The following is a 23,977-nucleotide window of genomic DNA, read 5'->3' as shown; positions in this document are numbered from 1 at the left end:
AGTGGATTTTTTTTTTTTTTTTTTTTTTTATTCTATTCTATTGACTGAATGGCTAGATGTTGTTGTATTACACTATATGAGAGTGGGTTTTTTCTATCCTATTCTATTCTATTGACTGAATGGCTAGATGTTGTTGTATTACACTATATGAGAGTGGATTTTTTTCCTTTAAGGTTGAATGTTAAATTCAGTGTCTTGGAAGGAAGGAAAGATCATTTATTTAAACTCATGCACAGATGCGTGAAGACCTGATGCCTTTTGAATGAATCAGGTTTTTCTTCATTATATAAAAAAGGGATGATGTATTACATGTGATAAAGAATATAATGTTACCTTGATTACCTCTGGATAGCCTATTCCTGGCTTGTGGAGAACAATATCCCCACACACCAGACAAGGTAGACACATTATTATTATTATTATTATTATAAACACTACAGTGTATTTTAAAGTTGCACTACCATATTCATTCATATGTTGTAAATCTTATATTGTTTAGATTGCATGTGACTCTTGCAAAGGCTGGTACCACTGGGACTGCATAAACAGGCCAAGTTTGGAGGCACATTTTATTTGTCCGGGATGTCAAGGCCCTATTTAAAGTGTTTTGTCCACATACACATTTGTACATAAAAATCATTTGATGTCTTTAATGTATTCAGCATTATAACTTAATTTCTTTATAGTAGTAACTGTGCAAATTAATATGTGGTATGTTACTTTAGCTGCTTAAATCATGGGAAATGATATTTATTTACCAGCTGAACAAGCAAAACTAAATATTGTATCAGATCTTTATGCTACCTTAGATATTTGTATACAAGTTATCAGACCAAACTTTAAAAGACCCTGGAAAGGGTTTATAACACATATCCTAATGACAGGCAGGCAAATGAATTGCTGTAATCATGAAATCAAACATAACATATGCAATCTACAAACTATTGTGAAAATACAGTAAAAATACAAAATAGACTATTCAAAATACAGTAGCTACAACCATATTGCTATAAAACATGGGAACCTGGCGCCCACTCCACTTTGGGACACAGCTATTGTCAAGGAAGTATAGGAAACACCTTACCTTTCACTTTTAAACCAATATTATTGAGATGTCTGTCAGAGTTGTCTTTTCTGCATCTGTTTAGCGAGTCTTTTCTGGGTGGGTGGACTAATAGGATATTTGCAATAGGCGTATTTAAAAAAGAAAAAAAATGTTACCTAACCCCACATTTAGATGGTCAGAAGAAACCACTGCTCAGAATGTTGTGTGATCAAGCAGCAATTCATCTTTGTGCATTTTGCGCAAATAAATACCATAGAATAAAGATACAAATGAAATAAACGGTGCTTTAAGTTTTCATATAAAATGCTATTTCTAGCTAAGCAGTTGTTTGCACAATCTCCTTTCATAATAATACATAGTAGTTTGTATCTTCATACGTCTCCATAAGTTAGATGGAGATGATTCTGGCTCTGTAATTACTTCTGTGTTTGGTTCATAACCTTGAATGTAAAAGGTACAAACAATTCATTTTTGTTTGGATTTAAAGGGTTACTCCACAGAATCAACAAAGCATCACTATGCACAGTAAAAAAAAATGCTTCAAAAAGTTGTTAACTTAAAATAATTTGTTACCTTAAAATTTTTAGTTTAGTCAACTTGAAATGTTAAGTTACTCAATGTTAATTTAAGGGACAATATTTTAGTCAGCGGGGTAACAAATTATTTTAAATTAAATCAACTATTTTTTTTTTTACAGTGTGGTTCTGGTTCTGTATATATTCTGGTTCTGTATATACATTATTTTCATGTCATTCCATGAAAATAATGCAATAAATATTAGGTTATCGTATTATTGATGAAGTATACTTATTCAAAGCGTCTCTGTAAGTTCTGAAGAGCCATTGAATTGCCCAAAACCACTTATGCATATGTATCTTTTGGAAATTCATAGAGAGACAAACACAGCTGCTTTCATGTTTTTACAAAAGAACTGCAGAAGTTGTTGTTTTTTTCTTTAAGATTATTGTATAAATGTAAAAGGACTGATGCAGATATTAAAAGTCTCCAGAAAGTTCTGTGAACACATTATAACAGTTGCACTGGGAATAACAGTATTGAAGAGAAAAGCAATAAACATTCGATTCTGGTTCAGTCTACATGACTGAACATGCCACTTCTGAACACAGAAAAGATACACTGATTTTTGGTCCAACTTTGAGTCCGGTTCCAAAGAATTTGACCTCCAGCCCATCCGCCACACTGAGAGATGCATCCGTGTCGACTCCAAGCCCAACTTTCACAGCAACTGGACCGGCTTGAGCTGATGCACTGCCAACTTCAGCCCGAGCCATTGCTGCAGCTCCGGCCAGACTGGATCAGCACCTGCTGAGGTGTTTGGGCCTTTGGCTTCTGCCTCAAATACACTGTATTCAGCACGAGCTTGTCCGACTCCTGCTTCTGCGAAGGCTCCTACCTTGGTCCATCTTCAGGACTTACTGGATATGTTCCACTTCGAGCATAGGTGCCTTCTGCTTTGGCATCTGCTGGTCTGTCAACAGTGTCAATTATTTTCATTATCTCCATGGTGGCTTAATTGTTGGCTTTTTAAAAAAAGTCTCAAAAGGTCTTTGGTGGAGCGTCGCGGGAGCTGCGACTCGAAAGTGCACCTTCTTTCAATCAGTTTCGAAATTGCCAGGTCCCAGAAACATTTTAAACCCAACAACCAATCAAACTCCACCCAAAATTACTGAATACTTTCCAAGTATTCCACAGCTGTTCAGTATAATCAGGTTATTACAGTAATCTGAAACTGAAACTATAAAAATATGTTTTCATTACATGAACTAAAATAAATCTTAAATGAAATAAAATAGAATATTACAAAAAACAAATTTAATTTCTCATTTTCATTTAGCCTAGCTTAAAATACAAATGAATAAAAATAAAAAAAACCCAGCAAAAAGTAATAAAAATGACAAAAACACATCATAATTATTAAAAATTTTAATTAAATTAATATAAAAAGTAGAACATATAAAAAAAAAAAACTAATTTAAAATAATAACAAAACCTGTGCCTGGTATTAAAAACAGGTGTTATCAAAAAAAAAAAAAAAAAAAAACATTCATAAGTTAATAAATACATTTTATTAAATTATTCGCACAGCCTTTTTTGTTTTATTATATTTTTTATGATAGCACAATTTTAATTAGTCTAATAATATACAGTACTTGATTAGCTTCATTGGTTAAAAAAAATTGGGTGAGATTTCATGAATATGAGGGTTAGATTCAGTCCAACTGATCATAAACATTTTCTTCAATTCACATAATATATAACCAGTTTTTATTTTTATAAACTGTGAATATTCTAAACAATATCATAACTCATTTTTAACATTTAAACAGAATATGTGCCTTCAGTGCAGTGTAAGTTTCTTCAGATAAACCAAATGCATCAAGCAGATAAATGGAAATACCCTAAGAGGGTAGTTGAGAAACTGACTAAAAAATATAAATAAAATAAAATACAATTTGGGATCTCTGCAGCTGCCTTTAACAATAAAATATGATGGTCAAATTTTCTCACAAACATCATTGTAATAGAAATTATTTTTAAGATACGGCCCCTTTTTGTACAATTTGGTAATTGTTAGATAAAGTTGTGATGACTGTAATCGGAAATTAAACGTGAAAGTATTTATTTATATTTTAAGGGTATGTTATCATACTTCATTCAACCTGCATATATAAACATTTTGTATTTATTTATTTCATTTTTTTTCTATAATTGCTTGTTTAGTGTATTTTTAATGATACATGTTGGGGTTCTATAACAATAAAAACAGAGTTTAAAAATTATTACATATTCCACAACACATCATTTTCGACACTTTGCAAGCATATTTATGTCCCTAACTGAGAAAAAGTTTTCAAAATTTTAAGAAAAACATCATGAACAAGTTTTTCCAACAATTCAATAGGTCAAACTGACCTGTAGCGTAATAAAAACATATCATATGAATTATTAGTTAATAGCTATATAATAGCTATAGTTAATATTCATATTTTAAAATAGGCTTTTATTTTGAAATTTTAAGTTTTGTTAATTTTGTTGATTAATCTTTATTTCAGTTCATATATATATATATATATATTTTATTTATTTATTTCAGTTAATGTAAATTCATATGAATCGACCACCAATTTGGCAAAACGTAAAATAGCTATGAATTATGAGAGTGTGTTGAAAATTGTAAAGCGGTATATTAGAAGAAATTACTTTCTAACCGAAAGAGAATCTGAAAGACAACTCAGAAAAACAATAAATTTAAATCTGTTTATTATCCCATTTCAATTCTTACAAAAATATGACAAAATAAAAGAAATAAATAATCCCAGTCCCTAATATTTAATAAAGAAAAGTTTTACAGTGGAACATTGGAAGAGCTCATGATAGGTTTGTGAGGTTGCCTTCAGAGAGGGAATTCTGTGGCTCCTCATCACAATCAGTTCATATTTCACAGTTAGACCCAATGTAAAGCAGTTCTTAGACAACAAGCCTATGCAGCCTCGTGATGCTTCTAGCTATCGGCAGCTTAACTACTCAAATCATTCAATTAAACAACAATAACAGAAATGTGAATGTTATTAGGCCAGAGCCGATGGCCTGACTGCATGATGTGGATGATTGATACAGAAATGATCTATCATATTGCAGAGTTCAGTTTAAAAAGAAAGCGACCAACCAAAAAACGCCTCTTACTAACAAACACTTCCAATTCTTCACCAGTTATTGACTTTTGCTGCCCATTTATAATCACAGACATTCTTACAAGCCATCAGTCAGAGACTCCATCAAGGGAATATCACACCAAATAAAAGACTAGAAATCTATTTTAGGTGACAGATACCTCAATTATATAAATGCAGGGATGAAGATGTTTCAATCTTTTTAACACTGAAAATGTGACACACCCATTTCACGAAACAGAAATTATTTTAGAATCAAATCCAATTTTTGCATATGAAATGCAAACGATAATATAATAATGCAATTTAATATTTTGTGAAGTCAAATGAATATTTGGTGAAAAAACACCCAAAGGAAGTATATTGTCTTGGTTGTTGTAGTAATGGATGAATTTGTCAATGAAATGAATCGAAAACTGATCTCTAACCATAATTAATGGCTTGATAAACGTGTACTAGACAAATTTAGAACATAAAACATTAAAATTACCATTCAGGCCAAAATATTATTGCAACAACGTCTGTTCAGCAAATCTTTTCAACCAAATAAAGAACTAAATGCATAGTTTGTTTTGTTTTCTAAAAGCTTAAAAGTAAAAATGTTATATATTTCATGACTTGAGGCACCTCTTGTTTCTTCATGACCTTACGCTTGAATATAAACAGCTTTACACAGATTCAACTGCTTCATAGAAACCCTTCAAGAGTGTGACATTGAGACGTCTGTAACGGGTTTTGACAGCAACAACTGAGCACATTGTGTTAAGATAAAACCCTCCCTTAGTTGCTCAGGACAAACTTAGTCATTCAAAGAAGTTCTTTGAAAAACACACATTCAAACTGCCTCTAAAGACAGAGAAACATTTACGTCTTCCTTCACATTTCCAAACCGAAGCACATGCTTAGCAGCTTTACACAAAAACAATGCGACTTACACTAAAATAATGTGCAAAGAGGAGGCAAATATTACTTTTGCTTCAGTAAAAAAAAAAAAAAAAAAAAATACTAACACAGGTAGGCATGAATAAATTAAATGTTTGACTGGAGGTGTATTAAATGTTTCAACGCTATCTTGCTTACAGTAGTTTCCAATCTGATGTGATGTAATTAAGAAGGGTTAAAGTCTGCACTATAGGTAACATATCAGCTTGAAGGTTCAAAACAGAGCTATAATGATAAGGAGACTGGTGGCAATGCAATATGAAGATGACCATCAAATTCAGGAGATGGCAGCAGTTTTCATGACAGATATCTATCCGGCCCCTCCTGCTGCCTTTGTGCACAGCGCTTTAGAAAAGTGTGAAATAATATATGAATTTGAGACAAAGAAATAATCAGCATCAAACACCACTTTGCATTTGTTCCATTGCAGTTTCATTATTGATTTTCACTTATTAATTAACATGAACATATTGCCATTCGGGGCCTATTATTCAGTATGGATGTACTAAACCACCAGTAGTTTTTGCTTGTTTGCTATTGCTCTACTAAACCAACTGTTTTAAGCACATACAAAAGTTTTCATCACCCACAGCTGGAACTGCTGCTTGTGAGATTATAGTTGTTATGGTATTTTGGAGGTCATACTGTGAGATTGGTAGAAAATGTGCGTTAACTGATCTTCCGTTTTTTTTTCTACCGGCAACCCAATAAAATGTTACAGTTATCAGACTAGTAATTACACATTGCACTTTAAAAACCGTCAGAAACGCAGCCCATGCATTCCTATTTGGGTTGCCAAAAAGGCAATGTGTGTGTGAATAAGTGTGCATATGTGTGGACAAAGTTTTTTTCTGAAATATAGCAAAGCATTAACCATTTTGGGGCAAATTCACTAAACAGTTGCACCACTGTAGCGTGTAGCATTTCTGCACGAAACCATGCATCATTTACCAGCTGCAATTCAACTTAACCAAGTTGTATATGCGCCGATACTGCACTACGCCATGCGCACTTAAATTACAGAGTTGTTGTTAGCTTACTTTCTATGCAAATGAAGCGCATTTTAAAATGCGCCAAATTGGCAAAGGTTGTTAACATTTTACGACGACAGACTGATCTTTGCAGATTTTGCCAATCAATCGGCACCGATAATCGGTTGATGGAACAATCAGCTATCGCCATAGATGTTCCAAGTTGGGTCTGTTTGCTGGAGTGGCAGAAAAGATTCATTGTCATACAGAACGAGAGTGGCCTCTAGAGGCGAACCATGTGCTGTTTGTTTTGACACATGAGACTGAACGCTGCACAGAGCGGGACACTTCAGATGCCGATTTAAAACAGACAACAAAACACTATGTATAGGCCATGCTACAGTATATGTTTTATATAATTATAAAGTAATTCATGTGTTGATTAGATGCCACGATAGTAGAGAAAGAACAGTAGTATGGTTGACATCATGGCTGAGAGGACGCTAATATCAGCAGTACCTCAAGCGGTAAAACAATGTGACAAACTTTGACCCAAATGGTTAATGTCAGGGCTGTTACAATCTATTTGCATTACTCATATCCAGCTGGTCACTTTTATGCATTTGTTAGCCAGCGAAGTTGCATATTTAAAACTAGTGATGTGAGAAAGCAAACGAAACTGGCAGAAACATATAAACAAATCAGAAATGGATCCCAATTCATTTTTTTTTATCGTCAATATAAAGGGAGTTTTCCAATTACATTACATTATATTTGACCCAAATGATTGTTTTATATATCATTTAAAAAGTACAGTACATATTCATGATTTGTTACCGTTGTTTTGTTATAAAGCTAAGCACTATTTTATTTGGAGTGCTGTTTGTTTTCATGAAGTATCCATTTTAAAAACTACTGGTTGATTAAGCTGTTATCGGTTATCGGTAAAATCCACTATCGGCTGACATCTAGTGGCGACCATTAACTGAATCGGGTGCTAAAACAAAGCACGCAACACGTGCAAATACACAACGCTTGACCCAATGTATTCGAAAGCTAAAAGAAAACTTCTCTAGTTTGTGTTCCGCTCTGGCTTGCGAACAGTCAGCGTGACAATTTTCGTTATTTGCTGTGTACGCCATCCACTTGCAGCCCAATTTTTGAACTTGTGCACATACAACAGTGCATGTGTGATTTCAGCGCTCAAAAATAATAGTCCACTAAGTGGCGCATGCACCAAACATGTCCATCTATTCGCAGTGTCAACAGAGCATACTTGCACGCACGATTGTGCGCTAAACGTTGCAGAACATGGAAGTACACCTGGGCTTTTAGTGAATTCCCCATTATGTCTTTAACTTAACAGCTTCCAGGTCTTGCACAGCCTCAAAAAACATTCCCACTCTCAATGTTATTAGTAGTTTCTCACACAGTTTTTTTTTTTACTTTTTTTTTTTGTGTGTTATATCTTAGGGCCTGATGGATCAGCATCGGATGAGGATGCATTCTCCCCATTCTCTCCACAAGGGGATGGGATTTCATCCGGGACCCCGTTGAGGTCGGACTTTGTTGGAGGCTTGTCCTGCACCTGTCCTCCATCCCCTGGTTTTGAAAGTTGTGCCCCATTTACACATGCCCCTCCCTCTGATTTCCCAAAGTTAAAGAGTTTCCCGGGATTGAAGGACTTGTTGGGTGATTGGGATCTTTCCGCCCTCTCCTGGACTGGAGGAGCTGGCGTCGCATTAGCGGAAGCCATCGCCGCCTCCTTCTTGTTCTCAGGAGACTTTAGAAACTTAAAACTAAGGAAACCCGGTAGCTTGGGTTCGTTACCCGTGGGTGACTGCGGGGAACGGGCCGTGCCGGAAGAAAACTTGTTCTGTAGAGGGATGATCTGTTTCAGTTTCATGACATTGTTGTTTCCCAGAAGCGAGCTGGGACGTTTGGGTTTCTCCCCTCCAGAAGCACCCCCCCCACCCCCCGGTCTGGATTTGCCACTGTGGCTCTTGTCATGGTGGTGATCGCCACACGAAGAGTCCGAGCGACCATCGTCTCGATCACGCCGGGCTTGATATTCCGCCTGCCGCTGGCGCTCCTCTTCTTCCCGCTTCCTCCTTTGCTGCTCTTGAAAATGCTGCTGTGCCTGACGCTCATGCTTCTGAAAACACATGTACAACAGCAATGAATCCAGCTGCTGCCAGAATGCTAATGATTTTTTTAAAATGCTTACATTTAACTAGTCTATATACAGGCTATATACAGAAATTATATTTTCTGGTAAGGGGCAATATTTGCTCACTTCAATCAATCATAACACCATATACTGTTACCAATCAAAATTTCAAAACATCAACATTACACTGCAGAGGTGGAACAGAAGCTGCATCTTACATGGCATTTGTGGTTATTTTCAGAGACTCTTTATGCAATATCATGACAAAATCATTATTGTTGATTATTGCTCTTGATTATGTAATTATGATTATTAATGTTGGTTAATAGAACGTTTTTTTTTCTGTGGGGAAAAAGGATGTCAAATTCTGGCTACAACCACATGCGTGAAAACTAGTGGAGATCTATATTTTTTGTTGTTGAAGAAAACAGAGACATTTAGGATATAGAGAGTTTTATTTTATTTTTTTAAACCAGTGATCACCAATTTTTTAAGGCCAAGATCCCTGATCTAGATCTACCTATTGTAGACTTGATAGAAAAAGACAGAGCAGTTTTTTGGGTGTTTACTGTTTTTTAGCGTGCTTTCTTGCAGGGTGGTTGCAGACTGGTTCAAGCCAAAAGAGTCTATACCCCAGCATTTATAATATTCAGTTTCTTAAATATGGTTTCAGTCAGTGGTGGAATGGGTATTACCTTAAACGCCTCTTTGCGCTGAAACTCCAGCTTGGCCATTTCCTCTCCAACCCAGCTGGGGATGTCTGGTATTGCCACGTGAATAATATACTTCAAGAGTACTGCAAAGTGCTGCTCATGAGAGGAAAGAGAGAAAGTAAAAGTCTTATGTGTTAGACAAGAAACTGAAAACAACAAGTCCTTTCAATACAACAGCAAATCATATAAAGTGAATGAGGTCAGTTCAGAAGGAGCTTCGGACTTACTGGCATGGCTAGAGAACTAAGTACAAGCCCATCTGCATATTTTGAACAGCCAGAACTGACAAATCTCACACAGAAAATCACGTAGTGTATAATAGGCATGTACTCTAAATTGTCTTAATTGAATGTAAACTATTAAAGCCATGGCAGAACTGTTGTGCATCTTCAAGCAACACACAATTTCTGAATGAATCTGCATTTTGAACGAATTGGGTGAACCAATGATTCAATGGCTGATTCATAAAGAGAGTCATTTACTTCATTCCTGAATGAATCAACCAGTTGAATAAATCGATTGAATGAATGAATGAATTAATGACTCAATGACTTTTTCATTAAGACCACCTGCTTGCAGTTTTAGTTTATTATTAAGAGTATAATTTCATTAAAACGTAATGTCATATTTACATATTGATAAAAAATACATTTTGATAAAAAATAAATATAAAAAGTCTGTATTAATAAAAACTGCATTAATATTATGAATGAGGGATAGTCACCAAAGGGATAGTTCACCCAAAATGAAAAATAAAAAACAGAAAAAGTAATTAAAAAAAAAAAGTTTTGGCAAAACAACTGACATCCCTAATAAGTACTAAAAATGGCAAAAGCACACAACAAAGTCTAAAACTTTACCTAAAATTAAATGAAAACAGAAAATAAAATAAAAACGGATTTAAAATATTAATAAAAACAATAGTTACATTGATAGTATCTCAATGATACTAAAATAACACTGGTGTGTATGTGCTTGAGTTTGTGTATGTACCTCTAGGATGACGATGGAGATAATGGCCATCTCAGGACTAAGCCAGGGAAACAGTCTCTGTAGCTGCCCACACTGACCAATCAGATAGCAGTTCACTATGATGGCAATCAGACCCATGGCTTCCATCACTGTCTGTGCAATGATACAGGACTTTTACACAACCTCGTTGTATGAAGACACTCTTAGAACAGCATCAGATGAGTATTATAATGATTTTCGGAGTACTCAGTGTAGTCTAACCTGCCACTGCCCGATGCTCCCCACCCTCAGGCCGAAGGGTCTCTGTAGGCTGGTGCACAGTTTAAACGCATCGCTCCGGATCTCAATGATATTGTTAATGAGGGCACACATGGCGGCCAATGGGAAGGCAGAGGAAAAGAGCACCACATATCCAAACTGAACAAACATCTCCTGGTAGTCCTGAAAAGTGTCCTGGAAAGCAATTTAGGGACATTTTGTTTTAGAGGTTTAGAGAAAGTATGTCAGTCTACCTGCCTGAGGTAGTAGAACATCCATTATCTAGAACACAAGTACATCACAGAGACGTTTGTGAAAGAGTACTTCAACTGGAAACCATTGTGTTCTGTTTTAAATATTGTTAAAATATTTTAGAAATGATATTTTAGACTACTGAAAAGTTTGGGGCTTTGAAAAAAGTCTCTTATGTTCATCAAGGCTGTATTTATTCGATCAAAATACAATAAGAACAGCAATAGTAACAATAATATTTTGAAATATTATTACAAATGAAAATAAGTGGTTTCAGTGTGAATATATTTTGAAATGTAATTTATTTCTGTGATCAAAGCTGAATTTTCAGCATCATTACTTCAGTCTTCAGAAATCATTCTGATTTGATGATTTGCTGCTCAAGAAACATTTCTGGTTATTATCAATGATGAAAACAGTTGTGCTGCTTCATATTTTTGTGGAACTATGACAAATGTTTTCAAGCTTATTTGTCAAGCTTTTCACATCAAGTTCAGAAGAATAGAATTTATTTGATTTATTTTTATTTTTACAATGCAAAAAAACAAGATAGTAACATGTCTGCCAGTTTTAAAATAAAAAAGTTTTAAAATAAATTGCGCTACCAATGGTGATTAAATCTAACTACCGCAAAGTTAGCCCAGATCACGTCAAACTGTGCAAATTATTATTATTGTTATACTTGGTTCTCAAACTGTTAATGTTAACAACATCAACATTGCATGACTATGTGTGTCTAATGTGTATCAGCGTTAGGTGTTATTAACGTTATCTGTATATTTCAATATCTGTCCAATCTAACCACTGAATGTCATAACATTCGAATATCATCAAAATACATTTTTATTTTAACCTCAAAAATCAATTTAATGTTCCTTAGAACTCGTTCACTTTGAAATACAAAATCTATTGTAAGTACAGTAATTACATGTTTCTGTAGGAAGGCCAAATATGGACACGAGAGGAGGGGGAAACAAGACACAGGACTGACACAAATGTGTTATTTTTACATGAACTTTTTTTTACTTCTCCCAAACATCTTGCCAAACTGAAATGTGTGCAAGTGAGTGCAATATGCTGAAATAGGCAACTTTTTTATTGCATATAGCCTAAATGTCGTACGAAACGAGGATGTATATATTTTTTGCTATCAGATAATAAAAATTATTTATAATGTGATATATATATAAAGTAATGTGAGTGTTTACACTCCAGCATGATGAATGTTACAGTCTAGGAATGTTTAGATCAGTGTTTACTGATATGCTATCTGATGTTGATGTTTATAATGTGCTAAGCAATAACTCTCATTCCTGTGTAATAATCAAGGAACTTTGCTGCCGTACCATGGGTGCAGCAGGTGCAATGATATAACGCAGCGCCTGAAAGTAGTCCCCAGCTAGGTAACTAGTTATGATATAGTTGGGAACTACTTACGCCGGAATGAGAGTATAGTTCCAAGCCATATCGGCCTAGAAAATCGGAACTTTTCATTTTCCAGCCTTAGTACACAATGTAACTACAGAAGAGTCAAATTTTAAATAGGAAAAATATCAAAACTCTTTGGTCATTTTTGAGCGAGATGCTAACGGTCTAATCCGATTCAATGATCTTTGCTAAGCTACGCTAAAAATGCTACCATCAGACCCAGAGATCGGCTGAATGGATTCGAAAACGGTAAAACTCAACTATTTAACTCTTGGGGAGTTGGAAAATGAGCCTATTTTCAAAAAAAGTGGAGTGTTCCTTTAATGCTGCATTGCCCAGAAAAGTGAAACTGAATTCGGCGTGTGTAAAATGCGCTATGCAAGTTCGTTCCCTTCCCTAATGAACACAAACTGTGCTAAAATCGAATATGAAGAGAGAGATCAAGACTGAGATACATACATTTCTGAAGCCTATACGAACAGACAGTATGACCAGTAAAATTTGCTAATAAATGCGTATACATCCAGACCACAAGTCAGAATACAAAGCCAGCATATGGATTAATCCAAATGGGCTCATGTTCACGTCCTATTCGGCAAGAATCCAAGTGTTTCCATAAACTGATTTAAAATGAAACTCAGTTTCTTACATCAACAAAGCTTTGTACTTAACTCGTGTATCAATATCTATATAAAACAGCAACTATTACACATGCATTTATTTGGGGGTTTTTTTGGGGGGGGGGGGGGGGGCATGCTGTCATGCTCACCGGCCAAGCTCTAATCTGTAGTCACTGATGATAAATTGAACATGAAATGTTCAGCTACATGAAAAGTGATCAAAGAGATCCATAATTCCTGATTCCGATGTGTTTTATCACCTTCAGATTCCCATCAGCTTACTCTGGATCCAAACATTTTTATTTTCATTTTTACTTTACGGTTTGTTAAAACATGTAAATGACATGAAATTTCAAGCTTTTGAAATCGAGTGTGAGAGAGAGAGAGAGAGAGAGAGAGAGAGAGAGAGTGTGAGTGTGTGGTTGGGGGGGGGGGGGGGGGTCATGCACAGCATGAGCTCCTGAACTTAATTTTTTTTGTATTTAAAATGAAATGTGACCCTGGACCACAAAACCAGTCATAAAGGTAAATTTTTTTGAAATTGAGATTTATATATAATCTGAAAGCTGAATAAATAAGCTTTCCATTGATGTATGGTTTGTTGGGATAGAACAATATTTGAGATACAACTATTTGAAAATCTGGAATCTGAGGGTGCAAAAAAAATCGAAATATTGACAAAATCGCCTTTAAAGTTGATCAAATTAAGTTCTTAGCAATGCATATTACTAGTCAAAAATTAAGTTTCGATATATTTACGGTAGGAAATTTACAAAATATCGTCATGGAACATGATCTTTACTTAATATCCTAATGATTTTTGGCATATAAGAAAAATCTATAATTTTGACCCAAACAATGTATTTTTGGCTATTGCTACAAATATACCCCAGCGACTTAAGACTGCTTTTGTGGTCCAGGGTCAAAAATAAATTTAAGAAAAGTCATAAAATTTAAGTCATGGAACACAAGTTCACAGTAAATAGAGAAGAAGTTTGACAGGCACCCTGAAAAACAAGGAAATTAGTGGAAAACAGCACTGAACAACTTTTTCCACACTGGACTGGATCCTACCACAGGACAACAGAAGACAGAAAACAACAAAAACCTGCCAATACATGGACAGTGTGTCAGTGTGAAATATAGTACTCATTCCTTTGAAATGTTTAATGCTTATCGCTTGATACATGTAGGCCCGGTTTCACAGACTTAGACTAAATCAGGATTAGGCCATAGTTCAATTAGGACATTTAAATAATTTTTATAAACGTGCTTAGAAAAAAACATTACTGGTGTGTTTTTTTGAGACAAAACAAAGGCACTGATATATTTTAAGATCAGTCAGTGCAAGTTTCTTTCAGTTGAAACAGCTCAGATTTACATTTTAGTCTAGGACTAGACTTAAGCCTTGTCTGTGAAACCGGGGGGTAGTGTTTAACTTTTCTTCAGCTTTTTTGTTATTCAGACATTTTGAAAGAATAAAGAGTTTAATTTCAATTGCCTATGCTTTAAGGGATTTTAAGATGTAATTAACGATTTGAATAATGAACTTAACTAAATTACTTCTCAGACAGAGGAATTAGAAAAGTAATTTAAATACAATATTGATGATGTAATTAGTAATTAATTACTTTTTGAAAGTAACGCACCCAACACTGTCTTTAATCAGACGCACATTTAAAATTGGAATATATCTCATTTCAGTCACTTATATGTGTTTCATTGCCATCATGCATCATTTAAGACCGTTAAATGATCCGCCTCCTGCAGCATCCACACACACGATATAAGCCGGGAGTCCCGGGACTTATTCTTTATCTATACAAACGTGACGTAATGGCGCAAAAACAAATGACCCGAACCACTCAAAATATAAAACATAATAACAAGCTTACTGTTGTGAATCAGGCTAAGGTAAGGAGATAGTTTTGAACACCGATTGGTTATCCCTAGTGAAAAATAAGTATACTAAAATGTATTTGAAATACATTTATTTCATGCTAAGTATACTACAAATGCATTTACATATTTATGTACTTAATAAAGATACCCAGCAATTGTACTTTTAGCATAAATTGGAGCAACTAATTTTGTACTTAATGCACTTTAGTTGTGCAGAAGTAGTGCTGAAGTCCAACTAAAGATATACTGAAATATATCTGATTGTGCTAAAGTGGAACTATTGCAAGTATACTTCAGTTACACTTTAAATATCTCGTATTTAAAGGCTGATATTATTCAAAAATTATACAATCCTCATCAGTAGTGACATTAAAACACATTTTAGGCTTAATATTAAGAAATGTCCTTTGTGCACGAGTAGCACTCCAAATAAAGTTGAATTATATTTATGTCTTGAATGATATGTCAGTAAATATGTTAACAGATTTGAACTATATTTAGTATGAAATAAATGTATTTTAAATATATTACTTTACTAGAGATGTACTTGCAAAAAGTTACATAAAGCAACATTTTTTTTTTTATAAAAAAAAAAAAAATCAAATTCACTTATAGTTTTTACGTTTCCAAAAAAAATTTAAAACTTAAAAAAATGTAAAAATATAAGTACATATGGGGTGTCTTCTGACCTGGTACGTTTGCATGCAGCTCTCCATCTCGGCTTGTGTTAGCGTGGTGGTTTCTTGCTCCTCAGGTGGATCCATCCACGAATCTCTCTTGGTCTTACTGTCAGCCCTCTCTAAGCTCCGTCCCCTCTTCCTGAGCCTGACTGAAGTGCTGCTCTCCACTCCCGTCGGCAGTGGCTCGGCTGTCAGCTCCTTCATCTCCGGAGCCCCGTTTTCATCCTCGTCATCGCACATCTCGAAAACCGAGGCAGGATCCATGCCCCTCTCCACCATGGTGGGGCTTCCCTCCTCCAGGAAGCTGTCGTCCACTGGGCTGACGCAGCTTGCAGACTTGCGCTCCACCTTCTCAATGAAGCTGACCTTCCGTAGCTTTAGGCCGCAATCGATGAGGCTCTCTGATTCATTATCTTCTTCGCTGTGCCTCTCGCCATGCTCCTCATCCACATCCTCATCCGGGACGCCGCAGCCGCCATTTAGACACTTGCGTTCTCGTCTCTCCTGAGAGCCCTCCTCACCCATCTGTGGCCCACGCAGGCCTGAACCGAGCATGGTGGGGTCGCTGGGCTCCTGCGCTCGTCCTGCTGCGAGCCGCCCATACTTGAGCAGTGCAGACACCAGCAGCTCCCAAACGGCCCTCAGCGTCAACTCACCCAGTCGGTGCCGCTCAGCCAGGTAGGGCTGCAGGACCTCCTTCATGTTCTGCACAAACTGCCGGATAATCAGCAGTGTGGCCAGCATCTGCAGCGACAGTTACACATTGATATGAATATCCCAACTGTGCATGCTTCAGTTAACATTTGCATTCTGACTGCACAAATAAATTCTAGCTCTCTCTACCCTAGTGAAAAATAAATACACTTAAATGTATTTGAAATACAATTATTTCATACTAAGTGTACAACAAATACAACATGTTTACAGTCGAAGTCAAAAGTCAAAATGTCCAAAATAAGAAGGATCATACAGAATGCATGTTAGTTTATTTAGTACTGACCTGAATAAGATATTTCACATAAAAGATGTTTACATAGTCCACAAGAGAAAATAATAGTTGAATTTATAAAACTGACCCCGTTCAAAAGTTTACATGCACTTGATTCTTAATACTGTGTTGTTACCTGAACGATCCAAAGCTGTGTTTTTTTGGTTTAGTGATAGTTGTTCACGAGTCACTTGTTTGTCCTGAACAGTTAAACTGTCTGCTGTTCATCAGAAAAATCCTTCAGGTCCCACAAATTCTTTGGTTTTATAGCATTTTTGTGTATTTGAACCCTTTCCAACAATGACTGTATGATTTTGAGATCCATCTTTTCACACTGAGGACAACTGAGGGACTCGTATGCAACTATTACAGAAGGTTCAAATGCTCACCGATGCTCCAGAAGGAAAAACCATGCATTAAGGGTGAAAACTTTTTAAATTCAAAGATCAGGGTAAATGTAACTTGTTTTGTCTTCTGGGAAACATGTAAGTATCTTCTGTAGCTTCTGAAGGGCAGTAGTAAATGGAAAAAATATGATATTTAGGCAAAATAAGAAAAAAAGGAACACATCTTCACTTTGTTCAAAAGTTTTCACCCCCCAGCACATGCATGGTGAGGTCTTTTAAGTTTAATCGTGACTTGCTTGCTGGTCAAACAAACTGTTTGCGGAATAGAAGCGCATTTATTTCAATTATTTTCCATTGGAAATGAATATAATGAGTCTGATTTAGTTTTTTAGTTTTTTTTTAACAAGATCCATTACACCGCTAGTACAGTCAGAGACTCTCACCTCTTTCAGACGCTCCATGTCTTTGAGGTAGAATCCAATATAGAAAAGGCTGAGATAAGAATTTACAAACTGAAACTGAGAAAGAAAGAGAACATTTTTGGAACAAAACCAATACAGTGGTAGGAAAAGGTTCAAAAAGTTATTTATTTATATGTTTATTACTTACAAGAACCATTTTGATGATGAGATTTTTCTCATAGGCACTCTGGAGTCTGTAGTTTTCTGTGGGAAACAGCAGATTCAGTCATTAGTATTCATCTCACAGGGGACATACAGTTAGACAATGTTTATCTTCTTTCTCCTTTTCACTCCTGTGTTTGGCTTCTGGAGAGCTGTATTCCCAAAATACAGACCACAATCCGTTTCGACCTCGTTACATTCTAGTTGCTTAACGCCCTCCTAAAATTCAGTTTTGTTGAATACAGTGTTCTTGCACACTTCAAATGACCAGATGTAAACTCCCATGTCCTGTGACTCACCCATGTCATTTAGCCAGCAGGCGATCTTTCTGTACACCTCATCACACGCCGTCACAGTGATGGCCAACATGATTTTAGGGATGAATCTTGCTACACGTGGAAGCTCCTTAATCCCCATCACAAATTCCTGCCAAACATCACTTCATTACAACTCGCATTACAAGAACTGCTTTCTATTTGCACTTAGTAATATGTAAATATATTACATTACTTTAGTTTTTGTCATATATTATGGTAAAGCATATAGAGGCCCATTTCTACCATGGGATAAAAAAAGATATAATCTCACAATAAAAAATGTAATCCCACAATTCTGATTTTTTCTTTTTTATATGTCACACTTAGAAACTCTCAATTGGAAGAAAAAAGTGTGAATTATGAGAAGAAAACTCTGAACTGTGAAATATAAGCTTGCAATTTTATGTGATAAACAGTGGCAATTATCTTTATTTGTTTTTCCGTTATGGAAACAAAGTGAGAAATAAACTCAGAATTGTGAGAAAATATTAGAATTGTGACTTTATATCTCTCAATTGTAAGTGTATATCTCAAAACTGTTACTTCTTTCTCATAATTGCATCAGAAATGCAAGATAAAAAGTCACAATTCCATTTTAATTTTTTTATTCATTAACATGGTATCTTTCAATATTTTTCATCACCTTCTTGGCTTTACTTGTGTGTGAGAGTATGTAACTCACCTGAAGCTCAAAGCAGACGAGCATGGCCAGAAATACAAAGCAAAGGCATAATATACAGACAGGAAAGCTGACCAGCCATCTGAACACTCTCCTCCTCCACGGTGAGTAATAAAACTCCTCACACCCCGTCACTGGACTGCACCGCTTCACACCCTGACCCGAAGAGCAAGAGAGAGAACAATTCATTTAAAACATTGGTAACACTTTATTTCGATAGTCCACTTTAGACATTCTACTAACAGTAAGTAACTTTGCAACTACATGTCAACTAGCAGTCAGAACTCAGTACTCAGTACATGTAGCTGCAAATGAATGAGAATTAGTTGACATGTAGTTACAAAGTTACTTATAGTTAGTAGAATGTCTAAAGTGGACTATCAAAATAAAGTGTAACCAAAACATTACTTGGGCTGTCGATTTAACACATTGATTTGGTGCAATTCATTTTGGAAAACATCTGCCCAGATCTATGTCTATGTCTATGTCATCCGCTGGTACCCAAGTCTCTCGTGTACGTGCATTTTTCGAATACTATGAATTCGGACATACTTATCACGTTACATACTGTTTTCACGTACTATATAGTAGGAAGGCATTCGATTTCAGAAGCAGCGAGTCACTTGCTTTGATTCTGAATGACTCACTCATTAAGACAGTAACTTGTCGCCACCTACTGGTGGGTTTAGTTTCATTTTTAGAGTAATAATTAAATTTTTGAATATTCATTTTTGGTTTTCCAAAAAAACATTAATAGCTATTTATTATCATTATTTATGCAATGTCAAAATACTTTTTTCCACTGCTGTCAAACGATTAATCGTGATTAATCGCATCCAAAATAAAAGTTTTTGTTTATATAATATAGGTATGTGTGCTCTGTATATTTATTATGTATATATAAACACACACACATGCATGTATATATTTCAGAAAAATAGGTTATGTTCATATATTAAATTGTTTATTTCTAATATAAATATAGACATGTAAATACTTGTAAATAGCTTTAAAATATATACTGTATGTGTGTGTATTTATATATACATACTAAATATACACAGAACACACATATATATTATGCAAACAAAAACGTTTATTTTGGATGCGATTAATCGCAATTAATCGTTTGACAGCACTACTTTATTCTAAAGTTACTTTTTCTGTAATGGCTATTTTTCTCATTTAACACAATAATGACTTTAAATGATCTTTTGGGGGTAGTTTCACAGCCAAAACTGATGTGCAGTTAATATGCTATTAATAAGATTAATTAATCGGAGCATCATGTGATTAATTGCATTAAAATTTGAGTCGCTTGACAGCCCGAGTCATTACCCTGAACTGAGGTCTGGGCTCCTCCAGTGACTCAGCTGGGGTGTCCAGTGTACCCCACTTATAGGCGAGCTCCGCTCCTCTGCGTTTCCAGCGCTCCAGGAACAACGTGGCCCACACCACATTAAAGAGAGCAAACACCACACAACAGATATCCCTGCTGGTCTGAGAGCACAGCGACAGAAATATCAATCATATGAACAATAGTAGATTGTACTACTATTGTTCTATTATTGTTCTTTTAAGTTTAAGTGGTCAAATACCTGATCGGATTCTGTGAGCATCCATAATACAAAGCCAATAACGGCTGGATACAACATGGAAGTTGTGTAGAAACCCAGCCAGGCAAAGTACATGGCAATCTTCACGCCAAAATAATCACAAATATCATCTAACAAGACAAAGAAGACAAAGACAAATCATTCAAGTATCTAAGTAGGGCTGCAGCAGCTAATCAATAAAATCGGTGATAGAAGATTCAACAGCAAATTTGTTTATTGATTAACTGTATACAGATCAAGAGAGCAGTAATTGTGACTAAAATATACATTTTGCTAAATTATTTGTAACTGTAATTGTATTTTTATGACAAAAGAAACCGTAAAGGGACTTCACTGGAGTATAAATTTGATTACTTTGTTCAGATGAGAGTGTGTGTACCTAGTAGCAGTTAACATTTAGTCTGTGCTTTTGTTTTTGTTTACTAGCATTTTTAAATGAGTAATTTTAACTACTTAAAATGGCAAGCTGTTGTTAGTCGTTTATTATTTTTTATTTATTTATTTTATTATTTTATAATTTTTATATTTTAACCCTTTTTTGCACATAACATTCACTTTTTCTTTTTATAGCCTTCAAATTGCACAACGTTATCATAAATAATTTATTAAAATCAATACATTTTAAAATAAAAATATTTATTTATTTGATTTTTTTTTTTTAAATCTGATTTTCAAAAGATTTTTTTTTTAAAGCTTTTAAAAATTGTAGTGTATAAAATTATGAGCCAAACTTCTGTAAAAATGATTTGCTATTTCGGCAACATTTCTAAGAACTGATTTGATACTTTTTACCAAATTTTATTATGTATGTATGTGTATATGTGTATATATATATATATATATATATATATATATATATATATATATATATATATATATATATATATATATATGCACATTATATATAAACATTTTTAAAAACAGTATTATTTCTTCACAGTATTTTTTTTCTCTTAATTTTTCATTAATGCAACCGTAGCCTATTATTTTTTTCAATAAAACTTAAATGTGCTTTATAAACATGCTTAAATTGTTGTTTAGTAAAGCTTGGTTAAAATTGGGAGACCATCTTAAACCAAGTAAGACCAGCAATCAGGCTTATGCTGTTTTTTTTCAGCAGGGTTGTTAGCAACATTATTTTTCAATTCTAAAATGACAACAAACTGTTCATTTCAGTATTGACTTTCCACTTCTAACTACTAACCGAGTGGCTGTTTTTCACACACGGCCTGCACCCATGACTTCATCAGCTGTCCCAGAATCCTCTGCTCATGAAGCGGGAAGACTTGCTGGATCACACCTCGTGCCCTCAGCTCAGGAACTGGAACATACACACACAGTTCACACTCACTAACACACACACAACATGAACAGGTATTCAAAACTTCGGTAAAACTTTTCCTTCCAGAAACGTTCACTACATCTGTCACCAGCAACATATAAACCCTCAGCCTGCACAGTCTAATTACTTTCAGACCATCAAGATACTGAGCGACTTATACATACATACAGGCCACTGGTACACACTTCTCAGGGCTCTCAGAAAGTCTAAAGAGAAGAACTCACTGATTGGCTGCCCTTCCAGGAAGTGGATGTTGTGAAGGGCCTCCCCATGTTTAGCTCTGAGATTGTCCAGCCAGTATTTGATTATGCTTTGTCGTTCCTGTGATACGGAAAAGAATAGGCTTAAATCTATAATAATGTTCACAAAAATGTACAACCCAACTTGGTGTCTCAAAGAAATGAATGATTTGTTTTTTTTAAAGATTAAATATGACCTTAGCAGTATTGACAACGTCTGTGATGTTGAAAAAATGCTATTTATAGGGCAAGATATTAAAAGTAGAAATGTGACAGTTTTGCTTTGTATTTTTGTTAAAGCTCTCATGAATGAGTAAAAATAAAAATGAATAAAAATAATTAAAAAATAATTTTGTGGTGGTACTGCGTTTCAATTTTGCCAATGATTTATTTATATATGATTAGTTATTACATTCTATTATTATTCTATTTATTGATATTTTGAATTAGTGTTTTTTTAATTTTAGTTTATTTTGTTATAGGCTTCTGTAATTTTTTTAATTTTCATTTCACTTTTAGTAGGCTAATGCTAATTTTAGTGCTTCAAATGATTTTATTTCAGTTATTTGCCAGTTTTTTTTAAGTTCGATTCTATTTCTATTATAAATATTTCTATTTTATTTTATTTCAACTTTATTTCAGTTCAAAAATGAAACAATTTTTATTAGTTTAAGTTTGAATTAACAATAACAAAACTGGTTGAAAGAAGCTTTACAAGGTTCTATTTAGCAATTCAGACTAGCTGTTACATTATATTACTAACAGCATGTTGTTTAAAGGTAATGCCTAAAATTATACAATTTACCAGTGTAGTAATATTAGAAAATATAAATTGCATAGTTTTTTTACTTTAAACTTTGTTTTGTTTTGAGGTACAAATGATTATAAACTGAGAGTCAAAATATTTTTCTGTGTTAGTCAATATGTCTCAAATGCTATTGTTTTGGTTGTATTTAAACCCAAAATATGTCAGCTTTGTTTTTGTAAATACACTGTAAAAAACGGTAACCTGCAGTTTAACCTCCATTTCTACTTGATTTAACCAAATGTTGTTGTTCTGTTGGTATAAATTAATGTATTTATGCTTGCTCAGTGATATTAAATAATATTTTTACTTGAATAAAACCATTTTTTTTTACATTACCATTTTAGGTTACCGCTTTTTTTTACTGTAAGCCAATCCAAATTATAATAGCCTTTTTCTGTTTTCATGAGATGTCATCAGCAGTCTTGATAACAAGTGAAAAAACCAACTTAATGCTGCATCAAAACCTTTATGCTCAATATTGTGAAGGACCTGTGAGGTGAAGAAACAGAGTTCACTCTCAATGTTCTCGTAGATGTAATCTTCCTCACAGGAGAAACTGCGAGAACCGCTACCAAACTCCGGCTTCACAGCTTTCTGCAGTCCCATCTCTTCAGCCCCTCGTAAAAGACTGGCCACACAATAAAAAAAAACATCAGCATTAATGTCTAGCCTCTATTAACACTATGAAAAGCACCTATGATAGGTGCAAAGAAACATAGAACTAGAACAAGCTTTCTGTGTACACATATTTGGGGTCAGTAAGAAATCAGTACTTTCAGCAAGCATACATTTAATTCAGTGTTAATTTAGTATTATTGATATAGCTATTAATATTTCGAGTTGGATTTTATTTTGATATTTTCTGTTTTCATTTTTTGTGTGTTTTGTCATTTTTATTTTTGTAGTTTTCATTCATTCAGTATTTTGAACGGTAGTGTATTTTGTTTCTCATGAGCGCCACAGCGTCTTCTTTAGAGGCTCATGTTTGAACATGACAATAAACATCAAACTAGTATTTTCTTGACCTTTATGCCTCATCTCATGGCATACGTGGTAATTCCATCAACATCACCTAAAGAAACCGTTCATAAACAGGAGCTTCATCTAAAGGAGAAAGAAAAGCTCCCTCTCACTTTTCGTATGTGGCCGTGACGAAGAAGGCGTACATTCTGGTGTGTTTGTGGTGTCGGATCTGGATAATGAGTTCTGGGATGCCGAGCCGTATGTGGTTCAGAAGCCAGAGCAGCGTGTGGTCATCTGTGGTGTCTGTACGGAGACAAAAATAAACACCTCTTCACCTACATGTTATTTATTAAACTGAGATACACAGCAAAAATGACATCCATAACACC

The 23,977-nt window shown here is 34.8% G+C and overlaps 1 protein-coding gene across 1 annotated transcript in view; it reads right to left on the bottom strand.

Moving 5' to 3' along the window:
- Positions 1-7,402: 7,402 nt before the first annotated feature.
- The window catches only part of LOC306856559 (anoctamin-8-like), a 27,695-nt gene continuing 11,120 nt past the window's right edge, over positions 7,403-23,977 (bottom strand). The window contains exons 3-17 of the mRNA XM_079395913.1: positions 23,759-23,891; positions 23,115-23,253; positions 21,803-21,899; positions 21,441-21,557; positions 20,219-20,346; positions 19,959-20,120; positions 18,624-18,776; positions 17,924-18,050; positions 17,611-17,666; positions 17,445-17,519; positions 15,676-16,410; positions 10,788-10,979; positions 10,548-10,679; positions 9,537-9,647; positions 7,403-8,826 (exon numbers count right to left, since the gene is read on the bottom strand). Of these exons, the coding sequence (XP_079252039.1) occupies positions 8,134-8,826; positions 9,537-9,647; positions 10,548-10,679; positions 10,788-10,979; positions 15,676-16,410; positions 17,445-17,519; positions 17,611-17,666; positions 17,924-18,050; positions 18,624-18,776; positions 19,959-20,120; positions 20,219-20,346; positions 21,441-21,557; positions 21,803-21,899; positions 23,115-23,253; positions 23,759-23,891 (3,050 nt within the window). The 3' untranslated portion in view covers positions 7,403-8,133. The remainder of the gene's footprint in view (positions 8,827-9,536; positions 9,648-10,547; positions 10,680-10,787; positions 10,980-15,675; positions 16,411-17,444; positions 17,520-17,610; positions 17,667-17,923; positions 18,051-18,623; positions 18,777-19,958; positions 20,121-20,218; positions 20,347-21,440; positions 21,558-21,802; positions 21,900-23,114; positions 23,254-23,758; positions 23,892-23,977) is intronic.

The sequence above is a fragment of the Barbus barbus genome, assembly GCF_936440315.1.
Source record: "Barbus barbus genome assembly, chromosome: 37".
In the NCBI taxonomy this organism is placed as follows: Eukaryota; Metazoa; Chordata; class Actinopteri; order Cypriniformes; family Cyprinidae; genus Barbus; species Barbus barbus.
This window is presented reverse-complemented; position numbering and strand designations above follow the sequence as displayed.